This window comes from Heterodontus francisci, chromosome 23 (assembly GCF_036365525.1).
Source record: "Heterodontus francisci isolate sHetFra1 chromosome 23, sHetFra1.hap1, whole genome shotgun sequence".
NCBI classification, from domain to species: domain Eukaryota; kingdom Metazoa; phylum Chordata; class Chondrichthyes; order Heterodontiformes; family Heterodontidae; genus Heterodontus; species Heterodontus francisci.
In genome coordinates, this window is record NC_090393.1 from 46,617,354 (window position 1) to 46,643,639 (window position 26,286).

Below are 26,286 nucleotides of genomic sequence, written 5' to 3' on the forward strand. Positions count from 1 at the left end.
CTGTGTGAATGGATTTCGATATGTTTATAAATGCAAAGTGGTTGAGTGAATTTATGAACATGATCACCTGTCTATCTTCCTACTGCATGCACACAAATGCCAAAACTGTCATCGTTTCTCTCCCAGATTTTGTCCACACCTTTCCTGAAGGCAATGGTTCATGCTGGGCTATATGAGCACTGGCAGCCCTGTGATTGTCCCACCAGTCCATGGTGCTGAAGTGTCAGGCCAGCTTATATCATGGAACAGGCTGGTGTAGGAAAATTGCTAAGGAAAATGGTAGGTCTTCTAAGAGGGATGCTATAACCAAATATTTGTGAAAATCATCTGTGTCCGCATAGGGAAAATGCAATGACTTTCGAAAGGCCAGGTGGGTGCAATTCCTGTTAGTGGGAAATACTTGAGGAACTAGTTTAGGTTTTGATTTTTAAGAATATTTTTATTTTCAAGGTTATGTTGTTTCTGTTGCTGTTGGAAAAGTACTTCTACCGCTTCTAGTACTTTGTTGGCGTTAAATAGACTTGGATGTTTTAATACTCACACTTGATATAGGATTCTATTGGACAGATGTGCTCCCCATTTTTACATTCAGGTGGGGAGTCGGTCTACAGTAGGCTGTGATTTTATACGGTGACCTGCAAATTGCAAACACAATTGTTACAACCAGTGACGAAGGGGTCTAGGGGTTCCCTCTCAGCCTTTGTCTAGTTTAACTGTAACAGGGTTTAATTTTAAAAACACTGTTTTTAGCTCCCCTTCAGTGAATCCTTGTTCACTGCTCTCCAATTGTAAGGCAAAGAAATCAACCAGACAGATTTTCTTAGATTTAAACAAGAAAGATGGAAGTTTGTCAATCCGGTTAATGAGTACGAGTACGAATACGCGACGCAACCACGCTAGCATGCATACGCGATAAACACACATGCAGATAGAGACAGAAAAGTAGAAAGAATAAAAGGAAAAAGTTTGAGGCAATAGCTGGGGTTTATTTATAGTCCTTTGAGTTCGATGTAGAGTCTTTGATTGCTGTTACACCTTGCTGTTTCGTTGGGGCCCAGTGCATGCTTTAAAACTTGTTTCAATGTAGGAGTCTTTTCTCTCTTGAGGTTTAAGTGACTTAAATGGATCCAGAGATTTGTGAGCGAGAGAGAGAGCTAGCCAGGAGAGAGGCTCTCTTCTTCCAAGTTTAGTTGCAATCTGACCCAAACTGTGCTGTGAGCAGTTCAAACAAAAACCTGGGCCAGCAGGTTAGTCATGTGACTAGCTGTTTTAACAAACTCCTGACCCGGGACGTTTTATATGTAATATTTGTAGTATTCAGGCAGCAAGTCCTACTCTGCCATACTTGATGGCAAAGCCACCACAGAAGAATATCTAATGGAAAATCAGTACAGACCACATAATAGGTGGGGATCTGGTAGGACTGGGCTCTGGCCTCCTCCTGAAGTTCCCGGCATCACATATGCCAGTCTTAAGCCAATCTGATTCACTCCACGTGATATCAAAAAACGGCTGAAGGCACTGGATACTGCAAAGGCAATGGGCGCTGACAACATTCTGGCAATAGTACTGGAGACTTGTGCTCCAGAACTAGCTGCGTCCCTAGTCAAGCTGTTCCAGTACATCTGCAACACATCTACCCCGCAATGTGGAAAATTGCCCTGGTATGTCCTGTGCACTAAAAGCAGGACAAATCCAACCCAACCAATTACCACTCTATCAGTCAACTCCTGATCATCAGCAAAGCGATGGCATGTGTCGATGACAATGCTAACTAGCGGCACTTGCTCAGCAATAACCTGTTTATTGATGCTCAGTTTGGGTTCCGCTGGAGCCACTCAGCACCTGACCTCATTACAGCCTTGATCCAAACATGGACAAAAGAGCTGAACTCCAGAGGTGAGGTGAGAGTGACTGCCCTTGACATCAAGGCAGCATTTGACAGAGTATGGCATCAAGGAGTCCGAGCAAAACTGGAGTCAATGGGAATCTCCGCTGGTTGGAGTCATACCTATCACAAAGGAAGATGGTTGTGGTTGTTGGAGGTCAGTCAGCTCAGCTCCAGGCCATCACTGCCAGAGTTCCTCAGGGTAGTGTCCTAGGCCCAACCATCTTCAGTTGCTTCATCAATGACCTTCCCTCCATCATAAGGTCAGAAGTGGGGATGTTCGCTGATGGTTGCACCGTGTTCAGCACCATTCGCGACTCCTCAGATAATGAAGCAGCCCATGTTCAGATGCAGCAAGACCTGGACAACATCTGAGCTTGGGCTGAAAGGTGGCAAGTAACATTCGCGCCACACATGTACCAGGCAATGACCATCTCAAACAAGAAAGAATCTTTAACCATCTCCCCTTGATGTTCAATAGCATTACCATCGCTGAATACCACGCTATCAATGTCCTGGGGGGGGTCACCATTGACCAGAAACTAAACTGGACCAGCCACATAAATTGTGTGGCTACAAGAGCAGGTCAGAGGCTGGGAATTCTGTGGCAAGTAACTCATCTCCTGACTCCCCAATGCCTGTCCACCATCTACAAGGCACAAGTCAGGGGTGTGATAGAATACACCCCACTTGCAGCTGCAACAACACTCAAGAGGCTCGACACTATACAGGACAAAGCAACTTGCCTAATTGGCACCTCATCCACCACCTTCAACATTCACTCCCTCCACCACCGACGCACAGTGGCAGCAGTGTGTACCAGATACAAGATGCACTGCAGCAACTCACCAAGGCTCCTACGACAGCACCTTCCAAACCTGCAATCTGTACCACGAAAAAGGACAAGGGCAGCAGAAGCATAGGAACACTATCACCTGCAGGTTCCCCTCCAAGCCACACACCATCCTGACTTTGAACTATATCGCCGTTCCTTCACTGTTGCTGGGTCAAAATCCTGGAACTCCTTTCCTAACAGCACTGTTGGTGTACCTACACCCCAAGGACTGCAGTGGTTCAAGAAGGCAGCTCACCACCACCTTCTCAAGGGAAATTAGGGATGGGCAATAAATGCTGGTCTAGCCAGCAATGCCCACATTTCCCCGAACAAATTAAAAAAAGATTATACCAGATAATCTTTCCTGGTTAAGTGTAGAAATTTGTGGAATGTCACACTGTGTCAAATCACTTGCATAACCATTAGGCTGAAGGAAGTAAGAAGAAGAATTTCTCCCTGGATTCAGCATTAATTTTGAATGACGTCACAACTAGTTTGTATCACTTGACCAATGGAACAGTTTCACTAATATTGTTTAATAAAGGTCACTTGGGTAATCTGCTGGCACAGTGCATTGATGAAATAGCAAGTTGCACTGCCGAGTGATGAAACATGGGAGGTAATTTTATGCTGTTCCTCTGTGCCGGGTTTGGGGGCGGTGAGAGCATATAATCGGGCGGGATGGTGGTGGGGGGCGTGACCCCTCCACCTTCCCGCCGCCACCCAAATTAATTCTGGGGTGGGAAGGCTTGTGAACAGCCTTCCTACCCTTCCACCATTTGAGGCCCTTATGTAGGCAATTGATGCCCAATTAAGGGCCTCATCCCGCTGCTGCCGGAATTAGCCCAGCAATGGGTGGGGTGCTGCTGGCTCTGGGTGGGGGGGGGTCCCTCGTTAAACGGCACTTGTGCCTGATCCAGGGACCTGCCATTGGGATGGGAGGGGGCTCGCTGGGAGCCATCCCCTGCCCTTGCTCTTGCTGCTGACCAGCCCCCCCCTACACACCCCTCCTTCACCACCCCCACCCCCCGAAACAACTCTTGCTGAGACTTAACTGGTTTCAGGGCCCTGGTGAGTCCAGTACCGGCAGCAGCCACCGCCTCCGTGATGGCACTGCTCAGTTAAAGAGCTGCTGGCTTCTGATTGGCTGGCAGCTCTCAGCAGGTGGGACTCTGGCCGCCAGAGTCCTTGATCCCGGGGAAGGCCTGCTGCTGTCCACTAAAATGTCAAATTGGCACTTGATTTGGCAGGCCTTCCCAAGAGGAGGTGATGCGGGGCTTTCGCCGGTGGTCGAGACCCCTGTTGTCAAGTCAAAATCTCAGCCATGGTGTATGGGAGGTAGTTTTAACCCCCCCAAAAATAGGTGTGTTTGGGTCAGGTGAGATGTCACTCACAAAACCCACCCCAATCAGGATCAGAACTTGCTTTTTTTTGGCATTGTGTGATCCATCTGTAATGGTGTGAAACTAAGGAAGAAAGAAGGAGGCACTAAAACTAAAGGGTGAGTCCATCTACACTGAAAGAAAAGAAATTTCAGTTATGTAGCACCTTTGAGGATTTCAGCACACCCTGAAGTACTTTACAGCCAATTAAGAACTTTTGAAGTGTAGTTACTTTTGTAGAATATAGCAGTCAAGTTGTGCAAAGCAAAGTCCCACAACAGCAATTAAATAACTGTTTTAGTTATGTTGGTTGAGGGATAAGTATTGTCCAGGACAGCTGTGAGAGCTTAACTGCTCTTCACATAGTGCCATGGGATCTTTAATGCCCACCTGAGTGAGCAGACATGGCCTCAGTTTACTATCTCATCAGAAAGATGGCACCACCAACAGTACAGTACTCCCTCAGTACTACACTGAAGTGTCAGCCTAGATTTTGTGCTCACAATTTTCTGACTCAGAGGCAAGAGTGCTACCATTGAGCCAAGGTTGCCACTGTTCCTACTGTATCTGGTTTTAGTGTGTGACTGGTAAAGCAATCATCTGCCAACCTTTCCATTGAAGTATAGTTCATGTGTAATAAGTGGGAGAGATCTGAAATGATTAAGACAGTGACTAACAAAATCGTAAAAGATATTAACGACTCAAGCTGCTGAACAAGTTGAACTGGAGAGGATGTAATTTGCTGTAGCAGAATCAGCGATTAGGAATCCATTATGTTGTTGAATCCATAAGTAATGCAAGAGTTAAAATGTTCATGATCAGAGTAACCTAGTCATGAGTGGATGAAATTAGGACAATTTACAAATTTAGTTTCTGCAGTGTTGATTCATGTTCACAATAACCAGTGTTGTTCGTTGCTTAGAAACCACTATTTTTCATCTCTTTGCTTTAGCTACAAGAGGCTTCTCTTGTAATTAGCTTCTGGAGCTACTCCCCACCTCTGTACAAAACAGGCAAAAGGTGAAGGCGTACAGGGAGAACACATAAATAATACAGCAATTAAATACAGATATTCTTGAAAAGGTTGCTGGTCATTAAATATGCATACTTTGATGCTTTCATGCAGGACTGGGTTTGGACAAATTTACCAGCCCGACTCCAAAGGCTGTGATAGATGAGAGTAATTGGAGAGAGGCTTAAATGGATCATTGGGGGCATCCTATTACACTAGAATGAAGAGTTAGAGGTGTAAGAAAGCTGTGAATATCTTGCACATGGGATGGAATACTATATCTACAAGTGGCTTTGCCCAAATGTCCTACACACCATCTACATTAAATGTTGGAAATAATCAGCATCAGAAAGGTTGATGTTTCAAATGTGACCTGTTTGAATGATCTTTTGCCAGATGCTAATTGAGCTGTTCCGTATTTCCAGCTTTTATTTCAAATTTCCAGTATTGATTTTAAAAAGAAATTACTAGAACTCCCCATGGTATTGCTCACAGTAAATTGGAGGATACAGTTTTATAAATTAGGAGCATTACACCATACAACTCATGATTTATTATTCCACTGTTAAGTGTTAAGTTATGTGTAATCTGCCTGTACTTTGAAGGCCACAAGGTAGAATTGCTGTTAGGTACATCTGAAGGTCATTAAGAGGCTAATGACCGCCTGCCTTTCTTTCACTTTCTATTGAATGTGACACTTGAGGTGTGACAGGCATGTCATTGCTCTTTAATTTATCCACACCAAATGTTATTTTCCCCTAGTATGACTCAGTCTTTCTGCCTTCAAACCCATTACTTAGTGTTACTTTTACTTTAGAAGTTTTCAGTTGTGAAATAATCTTTACAGTGATAAGCTTCTTTTAGTATTACTTTTGTTAATAATGCCATTATTTTATTAGAGGCTGAATTTCCAAACAAGGAATTCATTATATGCTTTAATCACATGGCTCAAAAGATAAGGAATAATTGCTGTGTCCTAGTTTCATCTATTGTCAGAGTTAATAAATACTTTAAGAATGTGCATCAGCATCAAAGTGGTTAGCACCGCAGCCTCACAGCTCCAGGGACCAGGGTTCAATTCTGGGTACTGCCTGTGCGGAGTTTGTAAGTTCTCCCTGTGACCGCGTGGGTTTACGCCGGGTGCTCCGATTTCCTCCCACCGCCAAAGACTTGCAGGTTGATAGGTAAATTGGCCATTGTAAATTGCCCCTAGTGTAGGTAGGTGGTAGGGAATATGGGATTACTGTAGGATTAGTATAAATGGGTGGTTCTTGGTCGGCACAGACTCGGTGGGCCGAAGGGCCTGTTTCAGTGCTGCATCTCGAAATAAATAAATAATTTGAATACTTGCTTTCTTTATACTTAGATAGTTTTGGACTATTACCACAGATAATGGGGCACAGTTCTAAATTTGTTACAAAAACATTTCGGAAATGAGTTGGGTTAAGCAGTGAATAGTTTGCTAAATTTGAACAGCTTTTGCTCCTGAAAGTAAATCAAGGAAATCAAAGTGAAGTGATTCCTCTTTCAGGATTAAAGATGACATTAGCATTTAGACTAAGACTAAGCCTGAGACAGCCATATTAATGCTGCTTTTCCCATATTGGGGGTAATTGTAACCCCAGAATGGGTGGGTTTGGGTCTAAGAGAAGTTTAAAATTTTCAAAATGTGCTTTTCACTCAATTCCGGTTTTAATGGAGGCAGGTAGGGGCAGATGGGCGACCAACCAATCTGTTCTCAGGATGTAGGTTTGTTGGTAACCACTTTTAAGGAGGCTGTGAGTCTCCATTGCAGCAAACCTTTTATTATTAAGGCATTTGGGCCAGGTTTCTCAGGCCTCGGGAAAGCCAGCAGGTAAAAGGAGGCGAGAAGGACCAGATCCATAAGGTAACAGCCTTTAGAGTACTGCGTGTGGGCCAAGAGGAATAGGAGTCTTTCCCCCACCCCTGGTCCAACCAGTTAACCTGCTTCCCTTCCTTTGATTGGCCAACCCACAGCCCACTCCCCCCCAGTCTCCCCCATCCCTGCAATCTCTCCCTCTCCAACCTCCAATTTAAATCCCCAAATCATGATCTCTAACATGCCCTGACCACCGTCTTCCCCCTCCCTCCCCCACAATCTGTGTGCTCCCCACCCCCACACCATCCCGGAAAACGATCTCTCCCTGGCTCCCTACCTGCTTTCTGCTCATGACTCCAGCCATGTGCCACAGGCTATCCTGCCCGACAGCGGGACAGGCTGTCAGTCAGGCTGGTTGTTGGCCAGGAAACCAGCAGAAAACAATTTTTGCAAAGTCCTGCAGTTAATAGCTGCAGGACGTCCAGAAAATCAGTATCTCTGTGTTTCCTATCCAGGACTCCCCACTCTCCTCCCCACCACCCCACCCTGCTCTGCCGCACCTCCCTGTAAATATCAAGGCCATTGTCTCAGTACAGATTAACGTCTTGCAGCTCCAATTGCATCATTGGTGATCTGAGGAAAGTATAGGCACCCCACCCTAAAGGAGGTCCAATCATAATTACGCAGAGTTACAGAAAGTTCATCAGCATTGGAGAAAGTATGAAAGATTTGCATTGAGTATGATTGTTCATCAGAACTAGCAGACAGACTGGAGAAATCTGCTACACAACGACTTGGGACCAACGAAAAGTAGTAGATTAAATCTGCAGTGCGTAAATTGGTGGCAGCTGAAATTTGATACTGATTAAGAACAAGGTGCTAAATGTTGCTTGTGGCTGTGAATGCAGGGGGCACAGATTGTTCAGCTGAGGTGCTCATCAGTGAGCTCTGGCTGCAAGCAGATGTCAGAGCCCCTTACCTCCTTGTCACTTTCTGTAATCAGTGTTGTCTCGCTCATCATGCTGAAGGCCCTCGCTCACTTGTGATTCCATGTGCTTCCCCATTGCAAATAGGCAATTACAGAAAACTATTATCCTTGAGTTAAGAAATTGTCCTGGGCTACATTTGAGGAAGCTGAGGCATCAGAATCAGTGCTTGAGGACTCCAATGGTTTGCTTGGTGAGGGTTCCAGTTGAGCCATGGATGTGATTGTCGCACAGTTCAGCCATTGACCATAGGTTCAAAATGAAAGTGGGTGCTTTAGTAAACATGGCATCCATCACGTGCTTGAAGCAAGTGTGAATTATAGACTGACTGACAGTACTGCATCCTTGTTGGAGGTAAAGAAATTCAGGACTGCAACGTCCTTGTAGCTTGAGTCTACAGCTGCAGCACTGTTCCAAACTAACTGGATAGCTGTTTCAAGGAGCCTGCATAGGAACGACAGGCCAAAAGACCTCCTTCTGTGCTGTATCAATCTGTGATTCTGTTGCTGCTGTTACTCTTCTCCGTCTAGCCAGAGTGCAATTGCCAGAAGGATCCCCTCTAGAAATAATGTGCTTCCAGAAACCCCATAAAATTTCAGAAAATCGTACAGCTTCTGGAAGCACTTTAAAATCATCTGTGTAGCCAGAAATCACTATAAACTATTAGGAGAATATCTGCTGAGCTGTTGCAGCATTTAAAATGAGAGCAGGTGAGTGTCCTTTTAAACTATGCTGTAGTAGCTGTGTCTCGGCATGTGCTGCCCATGGTTTGTGGGTGGGTGGGTGGGTTGAAGAAGTAGTCCTGACTGAAATGGAAGTGGCATTAAGGGTTGGGGGTCCTGATACCATCTCTTGACTCCTAATTAACATATACCTACTGGGCTCCCACCTGTTTTCAGTGGAAGCACTGAACACCTAAATTGAGGTCCGTCTGAAAGTTGGAAGAGGCCGACTGGCAGTGATAAGTTCACATTTTATTTCCTGATTTTTGTCCCATTACTGGATTTTGGATGCAAAAGGGACAAATGCCAGTCCATTAGAGTCAAACATTAGAAGTGTACCATGTCCTGATCAACACACTTACCTCAATCAACATGCCAAAAAAAGGGTTATCTAGTCATTTGTTTATTCCCTTGCCATGAGCAAATTGGTGGTTGCATTTGCCTCTAGAATAACACTAAAACACTTCAATAAGTAATTTATTAGCTGTGAAGCACTTTGGGATGTCACAAGGATATGATAATGCGTGTACTGATGCTGTCTTGAAATCAGTTTGAAATCTTGTGCGAATACTAATGTTTAACGATTAGTCCTGCCTTTGAATTAGCAGACAAAGAAATTTCACGGGAACGCATTGATGCATTCATTACCGAGATCACACAGCACAACTTGAACCCGAAAACAAAAACACAATACTGCGGATGCTGGAAATCTGAAGTAAAAACAGAAAATGCTAGAAACACTCAGCAGATCAGGCAGCATCTGTGGAGAGAGAAATGGAATTCATGTTTCAGGTTGATGTTTTTTGCATCAGAATTGAAAGAAGTTAGAGATTTAACAGTGTATAAGCAAATGCAGAGTCAGGGGGAAAAAGGGCCATGGGGGTAGAGGAAAGAACAAAGAGGATGGTTGATTAGAGTGGGGAACAGGGGCTTTCCCTTTGCTCTTTAATTTCGCTCCCACCACCCCCACCCCCCCACCCCCGCTCCCCCCACCCCACCCATTTCCCGGCTCTGAACTAAATCTCTAACTTCTTCCCGATCTGATGTAAGGTCACCCACCTGAAACATTAACTGTTTCTCTCCACAGAAACTGCCTGACCAGCTGAATATTTCCAGCATTTTCCGTTTTCATTTCAGATTTCCAGCATCTGCAATGATTTGCTATTATACAAACAGGACCTACAAGAGTATACCATTTTGATGCCAAGGTACAGAGTTTTGGTCCAGCTCTGGTGATTTATGCATCCCCATCGCAGCAGCTCCTCTATAATGTATGTGCTGCTTCTATAAAATTTTCATCAAGGAATATAATCATCCTGATTTTCTTTTCCCATGTAAACAGTAAGCGTTAATTAAAGCTTTGCCTCTACTGTGAATAGCATGTTAATTTCCTTAATAATGCTGTTCAGAGCACTTGACATGCTGATGAGGTGTAAGTAGGAGGCAGTTCTCAGACTGTCTGCAAACAATTTCTTTATCAGGGCTGCTGGCTGAACCTCATTTACAGCAATAAACTCATCATTCAGAATATCATCAGGTAATGGGTTGTAGCTTTAACAGCTTGACGTTTGCAGTTGTTATGGTGACTGATAAAATAGATAAGAGTTGAATAATCATCATGGTCTATAAATATGCAAACAGGATGTTTGATTAGTGTGGCTTAACCCATAGTAGGTTTTAGAATAGTGTGAAACTTAAAATGACGAGTGTGCTTGACTATGATGAAATCATACACCAGCTGCAAAAATAAATTGGGCTAAAAATTGTATAGTGCTGATAATCGGGTGGGGGTGCCGTGATTCGTAACCTGCCCGCGCCGGTTCCTGTGGCAGTGAGCAGCATGCAAATTTGGTGCTGCCACCTCATTTCCATGATTGTAGCACAGGGCCAAGCAGTTTTTGCACTGCTGGCTGCCTCAGTGTGTGCATTCAGGTCAGTGAATGCATCTTCACTTGACATCTGCTATCCACTATAGCACCAGCCTCTTATGCTGCTTAGTGCACCAGACCCTCATCACTCAGCCTTCATCAGCCCCTGGCACTCAGGACTCGCACCTAATATCCAGATATTCCACCTCAACCTCAAACACCTACTAATGCTGCCAGCTCATGGTCACCTCTTGCTGCCTTCACATAACTTCCAGCTATTCAGCTATGGCAGGCACATCACTCAAACACAGTGCTGCACAGTCATTGGCATTCTTCCCTCTTGCAGGATCAGATGGCACACAGTAGAAGGGAGTAGAGCAGAGACTGCAGCAAAGACGAGGATTCCTGCATCTCCTGAACCCTACAGAGGAGATGGCTGTCCATATTATGGAGTCAGCTGCGACAGAGACCATGGCATCTGGTGTTGCTGAAAACATTGAGGATGACAGTATATTCCTGCCTTATGCCTCTTTTGAACTCTCAACTCACCCTCAGCCAGCCAGCTGGCATGATGAGCAAGCTGCAGATGGTGTCACCGTGGATCTCTTGCTTCCCATTCCAACCTTCTCCTGAATTTCTGCTTTCAGATACCCAAGAATTGCTGTCCATCCAGCCACAGTAGCCCCAGGAGGAGGAGAGAGAGCATTACTACACCACTGATGAAGAGGCCCAGTCAGTTCATCCAACACTCACAGCAACCAGCTCAAAATACTGGCACCTGGAGGCTAGTATAGAATTGGGATCAGCACATGGTAAACCACGAAGCATGAGTGGGCTTCAGCCAGTCTAGGGATAAGGGTGGTTCTTTTGCCAGCTCACTGGAGGGCAAGATCGCTGACTAGTTCTGCTATAGGCGATTCGGATGAGAAACTCGATGGGGTGGCATACAGGACAACGCTGATGAGCATGCACACCGAGATGCTGGCTGGCTTGCCAGATAGCTTCCTGTCACCCAGTCACTGTCAAAGAGCAGGGAGGATTCTGGCTTCAACTTGGCAGAGGGCATCATGCAGAGCTTGCCTTCCCTGCAGTCTCTGCTCCATCTCCCTGCTGTGCTGTAGACCCAGAGGCACTGCAACTCCTGTCCCCAGAACTGTTGCAGCCTCTGTGTAGATAGGTCACCAAATCCTCTGCCCTCACTGTGTGGATGCAGCAACACTCCCTGCAAACCCAGGAACTCAGCACAACACCTCCAAAAAAACACTTCACAGTACTTCCAGAGACTTTGCAATAGAAGACGTTCTTAAAAATCACTTTACCTGCAAGTTGGATGCCTGGTCATTAACACTGATCTGGGCCTCTCTTGCAGCTGAAAGCCTGATCTTTGTGAGCGATGTACGAATTTGTAGAATGGACCTGCATGGTCTAAATTTGAGCAATGGGTGTCATTCCAGCCAGTAGGGATGTATGTTGTCAGCATAGCACCAGTTCAGCTGCTTCTGGCGCACACATGGGAGACCCATGTGGGCATCCTTCTCAAGATGGCATGCTGCACGGGCCATTCCAGAAGCAGCTGCCGAAGGAGCACACAACCCCAGAGAGGCCATGGGGGAAGGTTTCGGCAGCACTGCAGAGGTAAAAATCATACCCATTGTTTTGTTAACTAGTGGCTCTTCCCTGGCATTAGTCACACTGAGCCAGAAGAATCTGGTAAAAGGCTGTAAGAGATAGTAAAGTAAGTTGTATAGTGGTGCTGTTTATGATTTGTCCCTGGCCATATCTCAGCCTTAGCTCAGTGACGGCACTGTCACCCCTGAGTCAGACAGTCTTGGGTTTAATACTCTAGAGACTTGAGCATGGAAGCTACGCTGGCACTTCAGCCCAGTACTGATGGAGTGCTGTACCATCAGAGATGCCGTCTTTTGGTTGAGATGTTAAAACCATGCCTTGTCTGCCCTCATAGGTGAATATAAAAGATCCCATGGTACTATTCATAGAACAGCAGGGAAATCCTGGGCCAATATTTATGCTTTTACTCTTCTTTATTTGAAAAAGTACTATCTCTCTATAGATATGTAAATGGTTTAATTTAGTCAATTATGATTTTTTGGAATAATTTGAGAACTGAAAGCCCTTTGCCTTTAGTCCAGGACAGCAGCAAGGTTAAAAGTGTGGAAGTATATTCTGCCCTGTACACACTGCTCTCACCTGCTCTCACAGACTCTGCAGAAAGGCTAAAGGGAGCCTTGGGAGTACCTAGACTCTCTTGAGGTCCATGCAACTCATCTCAGTAAGCAACGTCACACAACACATTCCTGCATAGGGAAGGGCAGGCTGATCTCAGAGGGAAAATGGAAGTGCCCCACTTCCCTCTCCCAGGTTTACAAGAGCAGGAACTCAATCCAGAGAAAGCAGATGGTGCCTGTGTGTCTGTTCCCAGCCACCCTTCAGTAGCTGCCTGGACACTGAAGTGTGTAAAATTACTAGCCAAATTGCAGAGTAACTTAAAATGTAAAGTCCTGTAAATGAGAAAAATGTACTCGAACTAGAGCAGCTGAGAACGCCTCTCAAACATTTCCAAAAGGTGAGGTAAATTAAAAAGTGATCAGTTTCTCTGTTCCTCTCTGTCTCAATCTCAACAAAGAGATGGTGTGGGGAGACACTGTTATTGTGGAAACTGGAGTTCATTTTGAAAGATTTTTATTTTAAATAAAAATATGATGTTTTGCCTGGCTTTTATTCATGCTGTGTTGTAAAACGTGACCCAGAACATTGTTGAGTGCTATTAGTACCAAGCTACTTGTATTTGCATCTGTAGCGATATGGGGACTACCTTTATCATAGTGTTTTTTGATGAAAATTTTGACAGTTCTGATATAGCTATCAACCCTTGCCTAGCACCTGTACTTGATGTAAATATTCCTTGCTGCACGCCACTCAAAAAAAATTAGAGCGAAGGCTTTTAAATCAACAAGGCAGAACCCCAAACAAGGTATTATGGTCATTTATACAAGTATGCATAGTTTTGATCATGTTTTCTTCTCTTTAAATTTCTTTCTGTTACACTATTGACCTTCTACCATTTGTAGATGAAATACCCACAGTTGGCAGCTTTTGCATTCCTGGCTTGAAACTATTGAGAGTGTCATAAATTTCCCCCATGCTTTGAGTATGTAATTTGGTTGTTTGGATATCTGCAGCCCTGACAGAAAATTAGAACCAATCATTTGTTAAGTGCTCCAACAAAATATCCTTAATTACTCTGATTAATAGAAACATAGGAACAGGAGTAGGCCATTTAGCTCCGCAAGCCTGTTCCACCAATCAATGAGAGTATAGCTGATCTGCGACCTAACTCCATAGGCCCGATTTTGCCCCAGAGCCCTTAATATCTTTGGCTAACAAAAATCTATCAATCTCAGTTTTAGAATTAACAATTGATCTAGCATCAATTGCCATTTGCAGAAAAGAGTTCCAAACATTTACCACCCTTTGCATGAAGAAGTGTTTCCTAATTTCACTCCTGAAAGACCTGGCTCTAATTTTCTGACTATGCCTCCGGTCCTAGACTCCCCAGCTGGTGGAAATAGTTTGTTCCAATCTACCTTATCTTTTCTTCTTAATATCTTGGAAACTTCAATCAAATCACTCCTTAACCTTCAAAATTCTAGGAATACAACCTGGTTTGTTTAATCGCTCCTCATATCTTAACCCTTGGAGTTCAGGTATCATTCTAGTAAATCTACGCAGCACTCCCTCCAAATCCAATATATGCTTCCCATTTCTGTAACCTCCACCAGTCCAACAACTCTTCACAATCTCTGCACTACTCCAATTCTGTCCTATTGTGAAACCTGTTTTTCAACGCTGCACCATGCCTTCAGCTTTCTAGACTTGAAAGTCTGGAATTCCCTCGCTAAGCCTTTTCACCTCTCTCCTTTAAATCGCTGCGTAAAACCTACCTCTTTGACCAAGCTTTTGGTCACTTTCTTAATATCTCTTCATGTGGCAGGTTGTCAGATTTTGTATGATAATCTTCCTGTGAAGCACCTTAGGGCATTTTTATTATGTTAAAGGCGCTTTATAAATACAAGTTGTTGTTATTGGAATGCAAGATAATTTGTAAAATAGCTACATTGAATTAGAGAAACATGTTGGAGTAAAGGCACATTTATGTTCATGGATGGCTCTTGCAATAAAAGGTATTGGAGCCCTGTTTGAGTTCAGGTTCAATTTTCAGTCTTGACGTTTGCACTTTTGGTGTGTGAATGAATCATTTATTCCATTCCTGATTGCTAAATAAAGTATTTCATTGTAGTAAATATCCCATTTGAGATAGGGAAAGAATCTCGCAGGAGGATTTGTTCTAACTTGCTTAATGCATTTCCTGTTGGCTAATACATGCTGATATTACCAATGGTTTCATAGCAAGAATACTCACACTACAGCCCAAGGTTGTCTTGTGGCTTACCTGTACTATGTTATAGACTTGAATCTCTGGATCACCAACAAACTGTCTTATCTGTAGAACCTTGACAAAGCTGAGATTCAGAAATGTTCCTCGTCCTGTTCTCCTGCAAGTGGAGACAGGAATGCAACGAGGAAGGCAATGCTATTGCACAATCCATAGGGCCAATGAAAATCCTGCACTGAAAGCATCCACTAAAAGGATCAATCCATGTCCCATCACTTTATAGTGCAGTTTATAGGAGGACTATTGAGAATGGCCCTCCGCTTCAAAGTTTTAATAAATAACTCTGTCGTATAGTAAACTATGGCCTAACCACCCAACCCTATAATGGAAGGAGAAATGTGTTGAAAAATAGGCCCTCCTATCTGCCACCATGATGATATTCTGCTTTTATATTTATGCAAAATTTCCTACACTCGTTTGACAGGCAGTTGGTAAACACAGCTAAACGAGGACAAGGTTTCTTCAAGCGGTTGAGAAGAGAGGAGCAAGAGAAACAAAATGTGCTGTTGATGGAGCAGAATAAACTAATGGAGAAACGCAGAAAAGAATGGCAACCTCCCAAGTTCTCTTCAGACGAGGAATCTGAGGAAGAGCGAGATGAAGTGAAGGGGTAAGTGGTTCTTTGATATTATTAGAGGTGTACAATGCGGAGTTAATCTACTATACATTTCACTGTTATGTATGTCCAACTTTCACCTTTTTATCTTTTATATGGAATAATAATTGAGATTTGGCAGGAGGGAATTTAACTTCAATGTTAATTTTTCTCTACACTGAAAGAAACAAAGTTTATTCTAAAGATGATTATCTGTATGTTAAGAAACAGAGCCCCTGTTGTCTTCTATATGGGTGGTAAGGTCATGGACTTAGTCATATGCTCCTATTTGGTCATGTCTCTGCCTTGCCACCCTTCAGAGCCTACTATGCTGTGGATAGCATTCTTTGCAGATTTAACAGCTTTGAAAATTCGTAAACACAGGTCAAAGGTGATCTAGGACAATAGCTAGCTGGGAGGAAGTGATCCTTTCCTGGTTTTGGGTATGAAGAAGAAAGACTTGTATTTATATAGCACTTTTCATTGACCTCAAGATGTTCCAAAACACCTTATAGCTAATGAAATACTTTTCAAGTGTAGTCAGTATGATTAATATAGCTTTTACTCTTGCTGTCTTGGAAGACATGAAACATAAATATATCTGGGTTTCTTGACTTGCAGCAGCATATTATACTGTTTGACACACTGGTACCATCTTGGACAAGTCGACCAAAGATGGTTTGCTTTGGCTACAGAGATGTGCTTGTATAGGCCCTGTCTGTCTCCCATGTAATCTGGCAAGAAGCAGCAGCTGGCCAGCTGGTGAGTGGGAGCAAGATGTCAGATGGCAGGAGCCCTCTGGTGAGGGCCTGAAGGAATGGTCCTCAGCACTTGGGTAAGTGGTTGCGAACGCGTTTGGGAGCGTTGAGGAGACACTTTTTAAAAAAAGGAAAGATCCATTCCCTTTTGGGGTCTCTTCTGACCTTGGCTCCTCTTCAATGGGTTGGCCTGGTGGGGAAACCATCCAGGTCTCCAGTTAAAATTGCAGCTGGGCCCTAATGATGTCATCGATGCCCAATCTGGCTTCCAGGAGGTATTCCTCTTGAATGCTCAGAAGAGCAGATTAAGCTTGGAACCTAGACACCGGATTGGTTTGGTAAGTTACATGGGCCATCTTCACTGCCTGCCCACCCAGTTTCTGCTGGTTAGACAGGGTTAAAATCCTTATGGCCTCCCAAAATCGGGCATCATATTGCAGCAAAGAATCTCCTTGAGAAAATTCAGGAGTTGCCACAACTGGAATTTTGCAAAGATATATGGGAGATGGCTCACCACTAATTCAGCAGCAGAAGACCAATCTGGATTATGCTACTAACTATCTTCACAGTAGATGCTGGCCTAAATACAGCAACCCTATGTCAGAAACCCCTTACTCATCATCGAGCATGATTAGAGGCTCACTTGCATCGAACTGCCGCACTATCTCTGCTGGAAGCTCAACTGTTTTAGATATTGCAGGGCAAGTTATGCCACCTTGTTTCCTTCTTCTATTCTCCCCTCCATTTTTATATAGTAAAATCCATGCTGTCTTGTACTGAGTGAGTAATAGTTTGCTGTGTGAATTCAGGCAAGCTCCATTAGCTGCTCAAGCTGTTCTGGCCTGTTTTATGGACCCCTCAATTTAAATTCAAGCCTTATTACAACTAATTCCCAACTGGCTCTAGCTCTTCAATACTACTGATTACTACCTTTTATCTGAAACCTCGGCTTAATGTGATCCTGAAGTGAATTATGTTAGTTAAGTCTTGGAAATGGTTGCTATGGATCTTTTAGAAATGGACTTCTTAAGGTTTTCTCCAGCACTACACTCAAAGTAGATATAAATCCAGAGTTCAGGATCGCCTACCACAGATTGAAATACCAACAAGCTTCTAAATCATTTGACTACAGCATCTTAATCCCCACCAAAGGTGCAAAGGAGCATTTCTAGCTTTGATTAATTGCCTTCATGACAGCCTTATTCCTGTACTAATGATGGCTACATTCTTATGTGTGATCAATGCAAGTCTTTATTTATACTAAACTCTCAGGTTATGTTCAGGCGAAGATTTGGTGTAAATTACAAAAGCTCCAAGTAGCAAGAAATGTGAATTTAAACATTAGAAAGTTAAGACTAAAAAAGGAAATTGAGCTAAATCTTGAGGCCAGCCCAGCTCACTAATTGTAATAGGCTTCCAGTTTTTAGAAATTGGGGACACTGGAAGCTAAGCACAGTCGTCATCAGTACATCAGGAAAGGTTGCCAATGAAACTAGGAAAATATGTTTAAAAAAATGGAAGCTTCCATGTCAGAGTAAGTTAATGTAGGGAGCAAACGGCAGGTAAAGAAGTCTGCTCCCACCGAAGCTCACGTGGATTTTCAATGTGCTTTTGGAATGGAAAGGTATCTCTAAGAATCCAATTACAGCAGGCCAGGACACTGCTGTACTAATAGAAGAAGTCACAGGGCACATAGTGGAGTTTTCTCACATAATGTAAATTTCTGCACAGGACCTCATTAACATAACCTCTCCTTTGCAAGGAGGCTGATGCTGGTTGTTTGCTCAGTTTCACTTAGTCCCACTTCTTGCACTGCAGATTGCAGTATAAGGTGATAGACGCATACCTCCAAATCCTGATCCATGTTCAGGCTCTATTGCTGCCAACGGAGCCTCAGAATTTCAGGTTCCTGTGCTGGTGGAGCATTAAAGTGTCTTTAGACCTTACTCTTAAACAGGATTAAAGGCTTGATCTTTAACTCAGGGCCAGTTTTGGACAGCAGGGCAGCGTGAGAGTTTAAAAACTAATACGCTGCTCTGGAATGGAGGCTGGAGTATTATAACTTATGGATCTCATTTATAATTTGCCGACCTGCTCCAGCTAGGAAGTCGGTGGAAAGCGGTAGAAAATCACATGGCCCAGAGGCTGCCAGTGGACAGCCGGGATTGGCTGCCGAGACCATCCTGCATGGGTCTTGCGATCAGGAAGAGGGAGCAAGTCCGTGCAAAGGAGGCCTGAATTTTCCTGGGGCCGTGCAAGGAAAGGTTTTTTTTAAAAGCACCTGTTTTGGCCTCTCTGCCTGCAGATCCTCTTCCCCACCATTTTCACTGCTGTGGCTTCCTGCTTTGGCTGTCATGTTAAAATTGCAGTTGGGTCTCTATGTGGGGACCCCACATGCCGACATAAAAAAGGGACCTACTGGCTTTGGGCAGGTGTCCTTACCACCTGCTCAGTGGAGCAAGTTAGAATTGGCAACTGCCAGCTCTGGGCAGCCGCAGACTGGATAATTTTAACTGCCCACCCGTTTGCGCTTCACCAGATGGATGGGATTAAACTTGCCCCCATATCTAAAAATGATATTTTCATTCGGGTTAGTGGAATGGTAAGCCTTGCCTTGGAGGGATAGGATGTGCCATTGAGAGCACTGTAGCTGTCATTCAGAAGCACTTGAGTTGTTCAACTATGCTTTTCCCACAGGTAATATTATATCAGTGAAATACTTGGACGAGTGCGAGTTTAAAGAAATCCAAGGCTGAGAAATGCACATTTGTTAACAGAATATGTTTCACTAGATGCAGCAGAGATAATGCTTCACATTATGAATATTAACTGGAATAGTATTAGTGTGAAAGGCACAGAGGGAGCAGAATTTTTAAAACGCATTCAGGCGAACATTTTAGCCAGCACTTCGCAAGCCCAACAAGAGAGGGAATGGTTCTGGACTTAGTTTTAGGGAATGAAGCTGGGCAGGTGGAAGGGATATCAGTTGAGGAGCATGTTGGTGGAAGTGATCATAATTCAATTAGATTAAGAATAGTTATGGAAAAGGACAAAGATTTGATACAGTGGCTGGAATTTTACGCCGCCCCAGTGGGTTGGATGGTGGCGTGGGGGCAGCTTAAAATTGAGTGGCAGGCTCCGGGAGGCCTAATCACCCCGATTCCGCCTCCGACCAAGTTTACGGAGGTCCGGCGTGGGGGCAGGGGGTGAGAGGCGGCCCACCTGCCCGAGGCCAATCAAGACCCTTAAGTGGCCACTTAAGGGCCAATTAAGAGCTCTCGCCCATCTCCATGGGTATTTGACCCATGGCAAGCGGGTGTGCCAGGGACGTGAAAGGCCGCCCAGCTATAGCTGCCGACCTTTCCGCACCCCGGAGGGAGGGGGGGGAAGCCTGGCAATCGGGCCCACCTCCCAACCCAAACCTGGGATCTAAGACGCCCCCCCTCCCTCCAAACAACCACTCTAGCCTCACCAGGGCACGACCGATTCCCCTGGTGAGGCAACTCAAGCTTACCTTCAGTCCCGGCTCCTTGGTATCCTCCTTGGTTAGCTGGGCTGCAGACCCAGCAGTGGCCACCGCTCCTGATGACGCTGCTGAGATTAAGAGCTGCCGGCCCGCTGATTGGCTGACAGCTCACTGAGGCGGGACCTCCTCCCTCAAGCGGGTGGAAGTCCCGCCCCGGGCCAATTAAAGCCTGGGGATCCGTAAAATACAGGACGGATCTCCAAGCTGGCGGAAGCGGGTTTGCCACCGACATTTAAGTCGGAGTCCAGCTCCCACCCGCTCAAGGTAAAATTCCGGCCAGTATGTTAAAATGGCTGCATCAAATTTTAATTAATGCACATTGTTACAAAGCATTTTGACCTTTTATTGAATTTTTGTGGAGACCCTTTCCTGATCTTCATAGTTACATGAGTGAAATGTGTGGGATTTTTAATGTACATTTTTAATATATTTTATCACTCCTCTAGGTTTTCTGCAGTATTGACCTCTCAGTATGTGTCAGAAGGTTCCCTTTTTGTTTGTTCAACATTCAGTAATGTTGGGCTCCAAGTTAATGAAAAATATCAATTTTGATGGCATTTGATTGTGACTATATTTTCATGTATTGGTGTTTTGCACAGGTTTTTTGAAACAGAACCAGTCTTCTCACCACAATCAAATGCAATAAGACTCCGCTCCCGAAAGACTTCTAGCAAAAGAAAGGTTGTGGCTGCACGACCTTACACCCCATTACATTGTAGCCTTGTTTCAACCAGATTGACGGAGAGAGATGTGTGAGTATAGTTCCAAATGATTAGGCCTGGACAACTGTTTATGTTCATCACTTAAGAATGCTACATCGCTAAGCTATATTTATTGTAACATCCAATGCATCCTATTACAAGGGAACCACCCATTTTATAATCATATTCCAGCTCCCCTTGAGATAAAGGCCAACATTCCATTAGCCTTTTAATTAACTGTGCACTGGCCTTAGTGATTGATATATCTGGACACCCAAATCTCTTTGCTTTCCACAACTCCTGGTCGTTCACCATTAAGAACGTGCTCTTGATCTCTCTTTCTTGAATCCAAAGTGAATGCCTTCACACTTTCCCACCTTGAACTCCATCTGCTATAGTTTTGCCCACTCACTTAATCTGTCTATGATCCTTTGTAACTTCCTGCTCCCATCTACACAATTTATTCTGCCTCCGAACTTATTGAAAAAAAGTAACTTGTATTTCTACAGTACCTTTCATGACCGTAGAACATCCCAAAGCACTTTACAGTCAATGAAGCACTTTTGAAGTGTAGACACTGTTGTAGGAATTTATTTTTTGGTGATAAAATATATTTTAAAATGTGCATTAAAAATCCCACACATTTCACTCATGGAATTATGAAGATCAAGAATATTCAATGCAAGCTCAAAATGCTTTGTAATAATGTACCTTAATTAAAACGTGATGCAGCCATTTTAACATATTGTGTCCTGCTAATTGTTTGCAGGTGGGGAAAAGTTTCTGTGCATTCTGTATGTACCAAAATTGGTATTACGTTTATCATAAATGAGTTTGGGATTTCTTACAAGAACACATTTTCTCTCTAGGCCTGTGTCTGTAAGCAGCTAACATTATGGTTTTTCAATGTGGATCACATTCACAAATCTGTCCTAATCTAGAACAAAGAACAAAGAAAATTAAAGCACAGGAACAGGCTCTTCAGCCCTCCAAGCCTGCGCCGATCCAGATCCTCTATCTATACATGTCACCTATTTTCTTAGGGTCTGTATCTCTTTGCTTCCTGCCCATTCATGTATCTGTCTAGATACATCTTAAAAGACGCTATCGTGCCCGCGTCCACCACCTCCGCTGGCAACGTGTTCCAGGCACCCACCACCCTCTGCGTAAAGAACTTTTCACGCATATCCCCCCTAAACTTTTCCCCTCTCACTTTGAACTCGTGACCCCTAGTAATTGAACCCCCCACTCTGGGAAAAAGCTTCTTGCTATCCACCCTGTCTATACCTCTCATGATTTTGTACACCTCAATCAGGTCCCCCCTCAACCTCCGTCTTTCTAATGAAAATAATCCTAATCTGCTCAACCTCTCTTCATAGCTAGCGTCCTCCATACCAGGCAACATCCTGGTGAACCTCCTCTGCACCCTCTCCAAAGCATCTACAGGTCTTTATTGCTTGATTCCCAATAGCACATGAATTTCCAATATCATTAAGCTTTCTATGTATATTTTTGTTATAGCTGCAACTTTGAAATAATGTTTTTTTTTTAATTTGTCCATTTCGCTGATTCTTTCCACCTTAAATAATCTGACATGTAAAATCTTCCATCAGGGGCTGTAATTACACTGTGGTTTCTTCCTTCCTTTCAACAATCAGCTCTAATCACTTCACAGGTCGATTTTCATAATTATGCTGTGTATTCATTAACCAGCTTTTTGCCTGAGATGCTTCAGGTTTAAAGTGCCTGATTTCAAGGTAACTGGCATCATTACCTAGCAGTGAACTGATGTATAGCTCGTGATTAGCCCATTCTATCCAGAAACATCACTGACTGCCTGTGCCAGCACCCAATTTCCAGTGTTCTAACCAAAGCTCTTAAGTATACTACCCTGTTTTCCTGTCTTGAATAGTGCAGTCTAGAGTTATGGCTGCAAATTCAGTAGTTGGTAACTGGCATGGGTAATATGGATTCTTGCATATATTTATTTATTTATTTATTTTTTATTTAGAGATACAGCACTGAAACAGGCCCTTCGGCCCACCGAGTCTGTGCCGACCAACAACCACCCATTTATGCTAACCCTCCAGTAATCCCATATTCCCTACCTACACTAGGGGCAATTTATAACAGCCAATTTACCTATCACCTGCAAGTCTTTGGATGTGGGAGGAAACCGGAGCACCCGGAGAAAACCCACGCAGACACAGGGAGAACTTGCAAACTCCACACAGGCATATATGGGGTAGATTTTATCCTGTGTTTGTGAAAACCTTTATGGGATAGGAATGCAAATAGGGAATCTGGGTGTGGATGTAAAATCATGTAGGCTAAATCAAGCACGTTGAACGCTCGACCGAATTTAAGGCTTGGGCAGCCATGCCTAAATTCCTCGATATCCACTCCCATTGCACCAAGCTCTGTGCCAAGAGAATGCCGAGTGTAAAATACACCCCTAGTGTAGGTAGGTGGTAGGGAATATGGGATTACTGTAGGGTTAGTATAAATGGGTGGTTCTTGGTTGGCACAGACTCGGTGGGCCGAAGGGCCTGTTTCAGTGCTGTATCTCTAAATAAATAAATAAAATAAAAATAAATAAATAAAAAATTCAGCCCATAATATTTCTCCACATGCTGGGTTCCTAATTTTACCTGGACTATTGGGTTGAGAGAGAGACATATCCCAGAGCAGAGAGAAAGAAGGAAAATGCAGAGAGAGTGACAGAGAAAAAGAAAAGTCAAGTCATGCTTTCAAGCATCTGATAGTGGTTGACCACAGGCAGCATTGACAAGCGCTGGCAGAGATCTAAATGAGTAGCACAAATTCCAGCTTGACGGAGTACTGCTTCAACAGAGTACTTATGTCGGGGAATTTGTGAGTGAGGGAATTTTAAGGGTTGATCTCTTTAAAATCTAGTCAAGTTTTGTATTTAGCATTTAGCCTCACTTCAACTTTAAAACTTGCAGTTTCTTTTATAGTCTCAACCCAATAGTCAGTGGTAAACAAGATACCCGCTAGTGGCAGCTGCACAGTGAGTTATTTAGGTAGCTAATTAGAACTGGTTACCTGGTCAGCAGGGGCTGACTCAATTCTTTGGAATGTTTTCTAGTATAAATACAGGAGGCTTTTGCATATGCACAAAGTAAGTAGCACAAATTTCAGCTCAACAGGGTACTGTTTCATAGAGTACTTGACCCGGGGAATTTGGTGAGTGGGGGAATTTAGTGCAGTGAGGGAGTGGGTGACAGTGCAATCTTGGGAGTAGCTGGTAAGGGTTTTGGATAATAGTCTAGCAAGTGAAAGGATGGAAGGGAGCCTCAGATCTGTGGAATACACATCCTGTGCCATGTGAGAAATCCTAGATGCTTCTTGTGACCTGGACAACCACATGTTCATGAAGTGCCACCAACTAGAGCAGCTTGAGCTCCAGGTTTCCGAGCTTGAGTGGCAACTGGAGGCACTACTGGCATCTGCGAGGCTGAGAGCGTTGTAGATAGCTTATTTCCGGAGGTGGTCACTGCGCAGCTTAAAAATATGCAAGCAGAGAGGGAATGGGTTACTGCCAGAAGGACAAGGAGGACTAGGCAGGCATGCAGGGTTCCCATGAGTGTATCTCGCTCTCCAACCGGTATTCATTTGTGAATATAGATGCTAGTGATGGTTCCTCTGGGGAATGCAGACAGAGCCAAGTACACTGCACCATGGGTGGCTCAGCTACAAAGGGCGGGAGGAAGAAGAGTGAAAGAGCAATAAGTGTTGGGGGATTCAATAGTGAGAGGAACAGACAGGCATTTCTGCGACTGCTGACGTGACTCTAGGATGGTATGTTGTCTCCCTGGTGTCAGGGTAGCTCAACATTCCTGGTTACAGGGTTTTCACAAAATCACAGAATCGTTACAGTACAGAAGGAGGCCATTCGGCCCATAGTGTCCGTACCGGCTTTCTGAAAGAGCAACTCTCTCAGTTCCATTCCCCCGCCTTCTCCAAACAACAGGGCAGTAATAGTGGGGGATTTCAACTACCCTAATATTAACTAGGACAGACTTAGTGCATAAGACACAGAGGGAGCAGAGCTCTTAAAATACATTCAGGAGAGCTTTTTTAGCCAGTACGTAGCAAGTCCAACAAGAGAGGGTGTGGTGAGCACTTTGGTGGAAGTAATCATAATTCAGTTATATTTAGGGTAGTTATGGAAAAGAACAAAGATAGACCAGGAATAAAAGTTCTCAAATGGGGAAAAGCTAATATTCCTCAGCTGCAATGTGATTTACCTAAAGTGGACTGGAAACAACTAGTTGGTTGGCATCCTTCCATCTACAAAAGATGATGGGCACACAGCAAACAATCCATTTAAGTGGGGTGTGCCTCTGACCTGCTCTTGGAAACAACTACTTGAAGGTAAATCAGTGCCGGATCAGTGGGAGGCATTCAAGGAAGAGACAGTGAGGGTTCAGAGCAAGTATGTTCCCTTAAAAGAAAAAGGGAGGAACTAACAAATCTAGAGTCCCCTGGATGTCAAGGGGCTTAAAGGAGAGGATAAAGAAAAAAAATAAAGCTTATGACAGATACCAAGGGCTCAGTACTGTAGAGAACTTAGAGGAATGTAAAAAGCATAGGGATGAAATTAAAAGAGAAATTAGGAAAGCAAAAAGAGGACATGAAAAAATATTGGCAAGTAAAATCAAGGAAAACCCAAAGGTCATTTTATAAATAAGTAAAGAGCAAGAGAATAACTAAAGAAAGGGTAGAGCCTATTAGGGACCATAAGGATAACCTGTGTCTGGAGGCAGAGGACATTCGTATGGTTCTCAATGAATACTTTATGTCTGTTTTAATAGAAGAGAGGGATGATACAGACTTTGCAATCGGAGAGGAGGAGTGAGAAAAATTAGATGAAATTAACAGTATGAGAGAGGAAGTATTAAGGGGTTTAACATCTTTGCCAGTGGATAAATTCCCAGGACAAAGTGTATCTTAGGCTGTTAAGGGAAGCAAGAGAAGAAATACTGGAAGCTCTGGCCATTATTTTCCAATCCTCTCCTGCTACAGCCAGAGGACTGGAGGACAGCTAACATTGTGCCATTGTGTAAAAAGGGAGAAAGGAGTAGACCAAGTAATTACAAGTAATTAACCTTGGTGGTGGGAAAATTATTGGAAAAAATTCTGAGTGGCAGGGTAAATCTTCATTTAGAAACACAAATTAATCAAAGACAGTCAGCATGGATCTGTTAAGGGAAGGTCGTGTCTAACTAACATGATTGAATTTTTTGAGTAGGTGACAAGGAGGGTCGATGAGGGTAGTGTATTTGATGTAGTCTATCTGGATTTTAGCAAGGCTTTTGATAAGGTCCCCATGGCAGACTGATCATCAAAGTAAAAGCCCATGGGATCCAAGGCAAAGTTGCAAGTTGGATCTAAAATTGGCTCAAAGGTAGGAAGTAAAGCATAATGGTCGATGTGTGTTTTTATGACTGGAATGTTGTTTCCATTGGGGTTCCCCAGGGCTCAGTTGTAGGTCCCTTATTTTTTGTGGTATAAATCAATGATTTGGACTTGAATGTTGGGAGTATGATTAAGAAGATTGCAGATGATACAAAAATTGGCCATGTTGTTGATAACAAATAAGAAAGCTGCAGACTGCAGGAAGATATCAATGGACTAGTCAGGTGGGTGGAACAGTGGCAAGTGGAGTTCAATCT

At 43.7% G+C, this 26,286-nt stretch overlaps 1 protein-coding gene across 3 annotated transcripts in view; it reads left to right on the forward strand.

Annotated features, from left to right (window-relative positions):
• Positions 1-26,286, forward strand: part of LOC137382999 (coiled-coil domain-containing protein 60-like) — a 109,687-nt gene that overhangs the window by 29,553 nt on the left and 53,848 nt on the right. For 2 of the 3 annotated variants that reach the window (XM_068055584.1, XM_068055586.1), the window contains 2 exons: positions 15,432-15,617; positions 20,486-20,638. In XM_068055584.1, coding sequence (XP_067911685.1) covers positions 15,432-15,617; positions 20,486-20,638 — 339 coding nt within the window. The remainder of the gene's footprint in view (positions 1-15,431; positions 15,618-20,485; positions 20,639-26,286) is intronic. The other variant, XM_068055585.1, reaches the window with a different exon arrangement.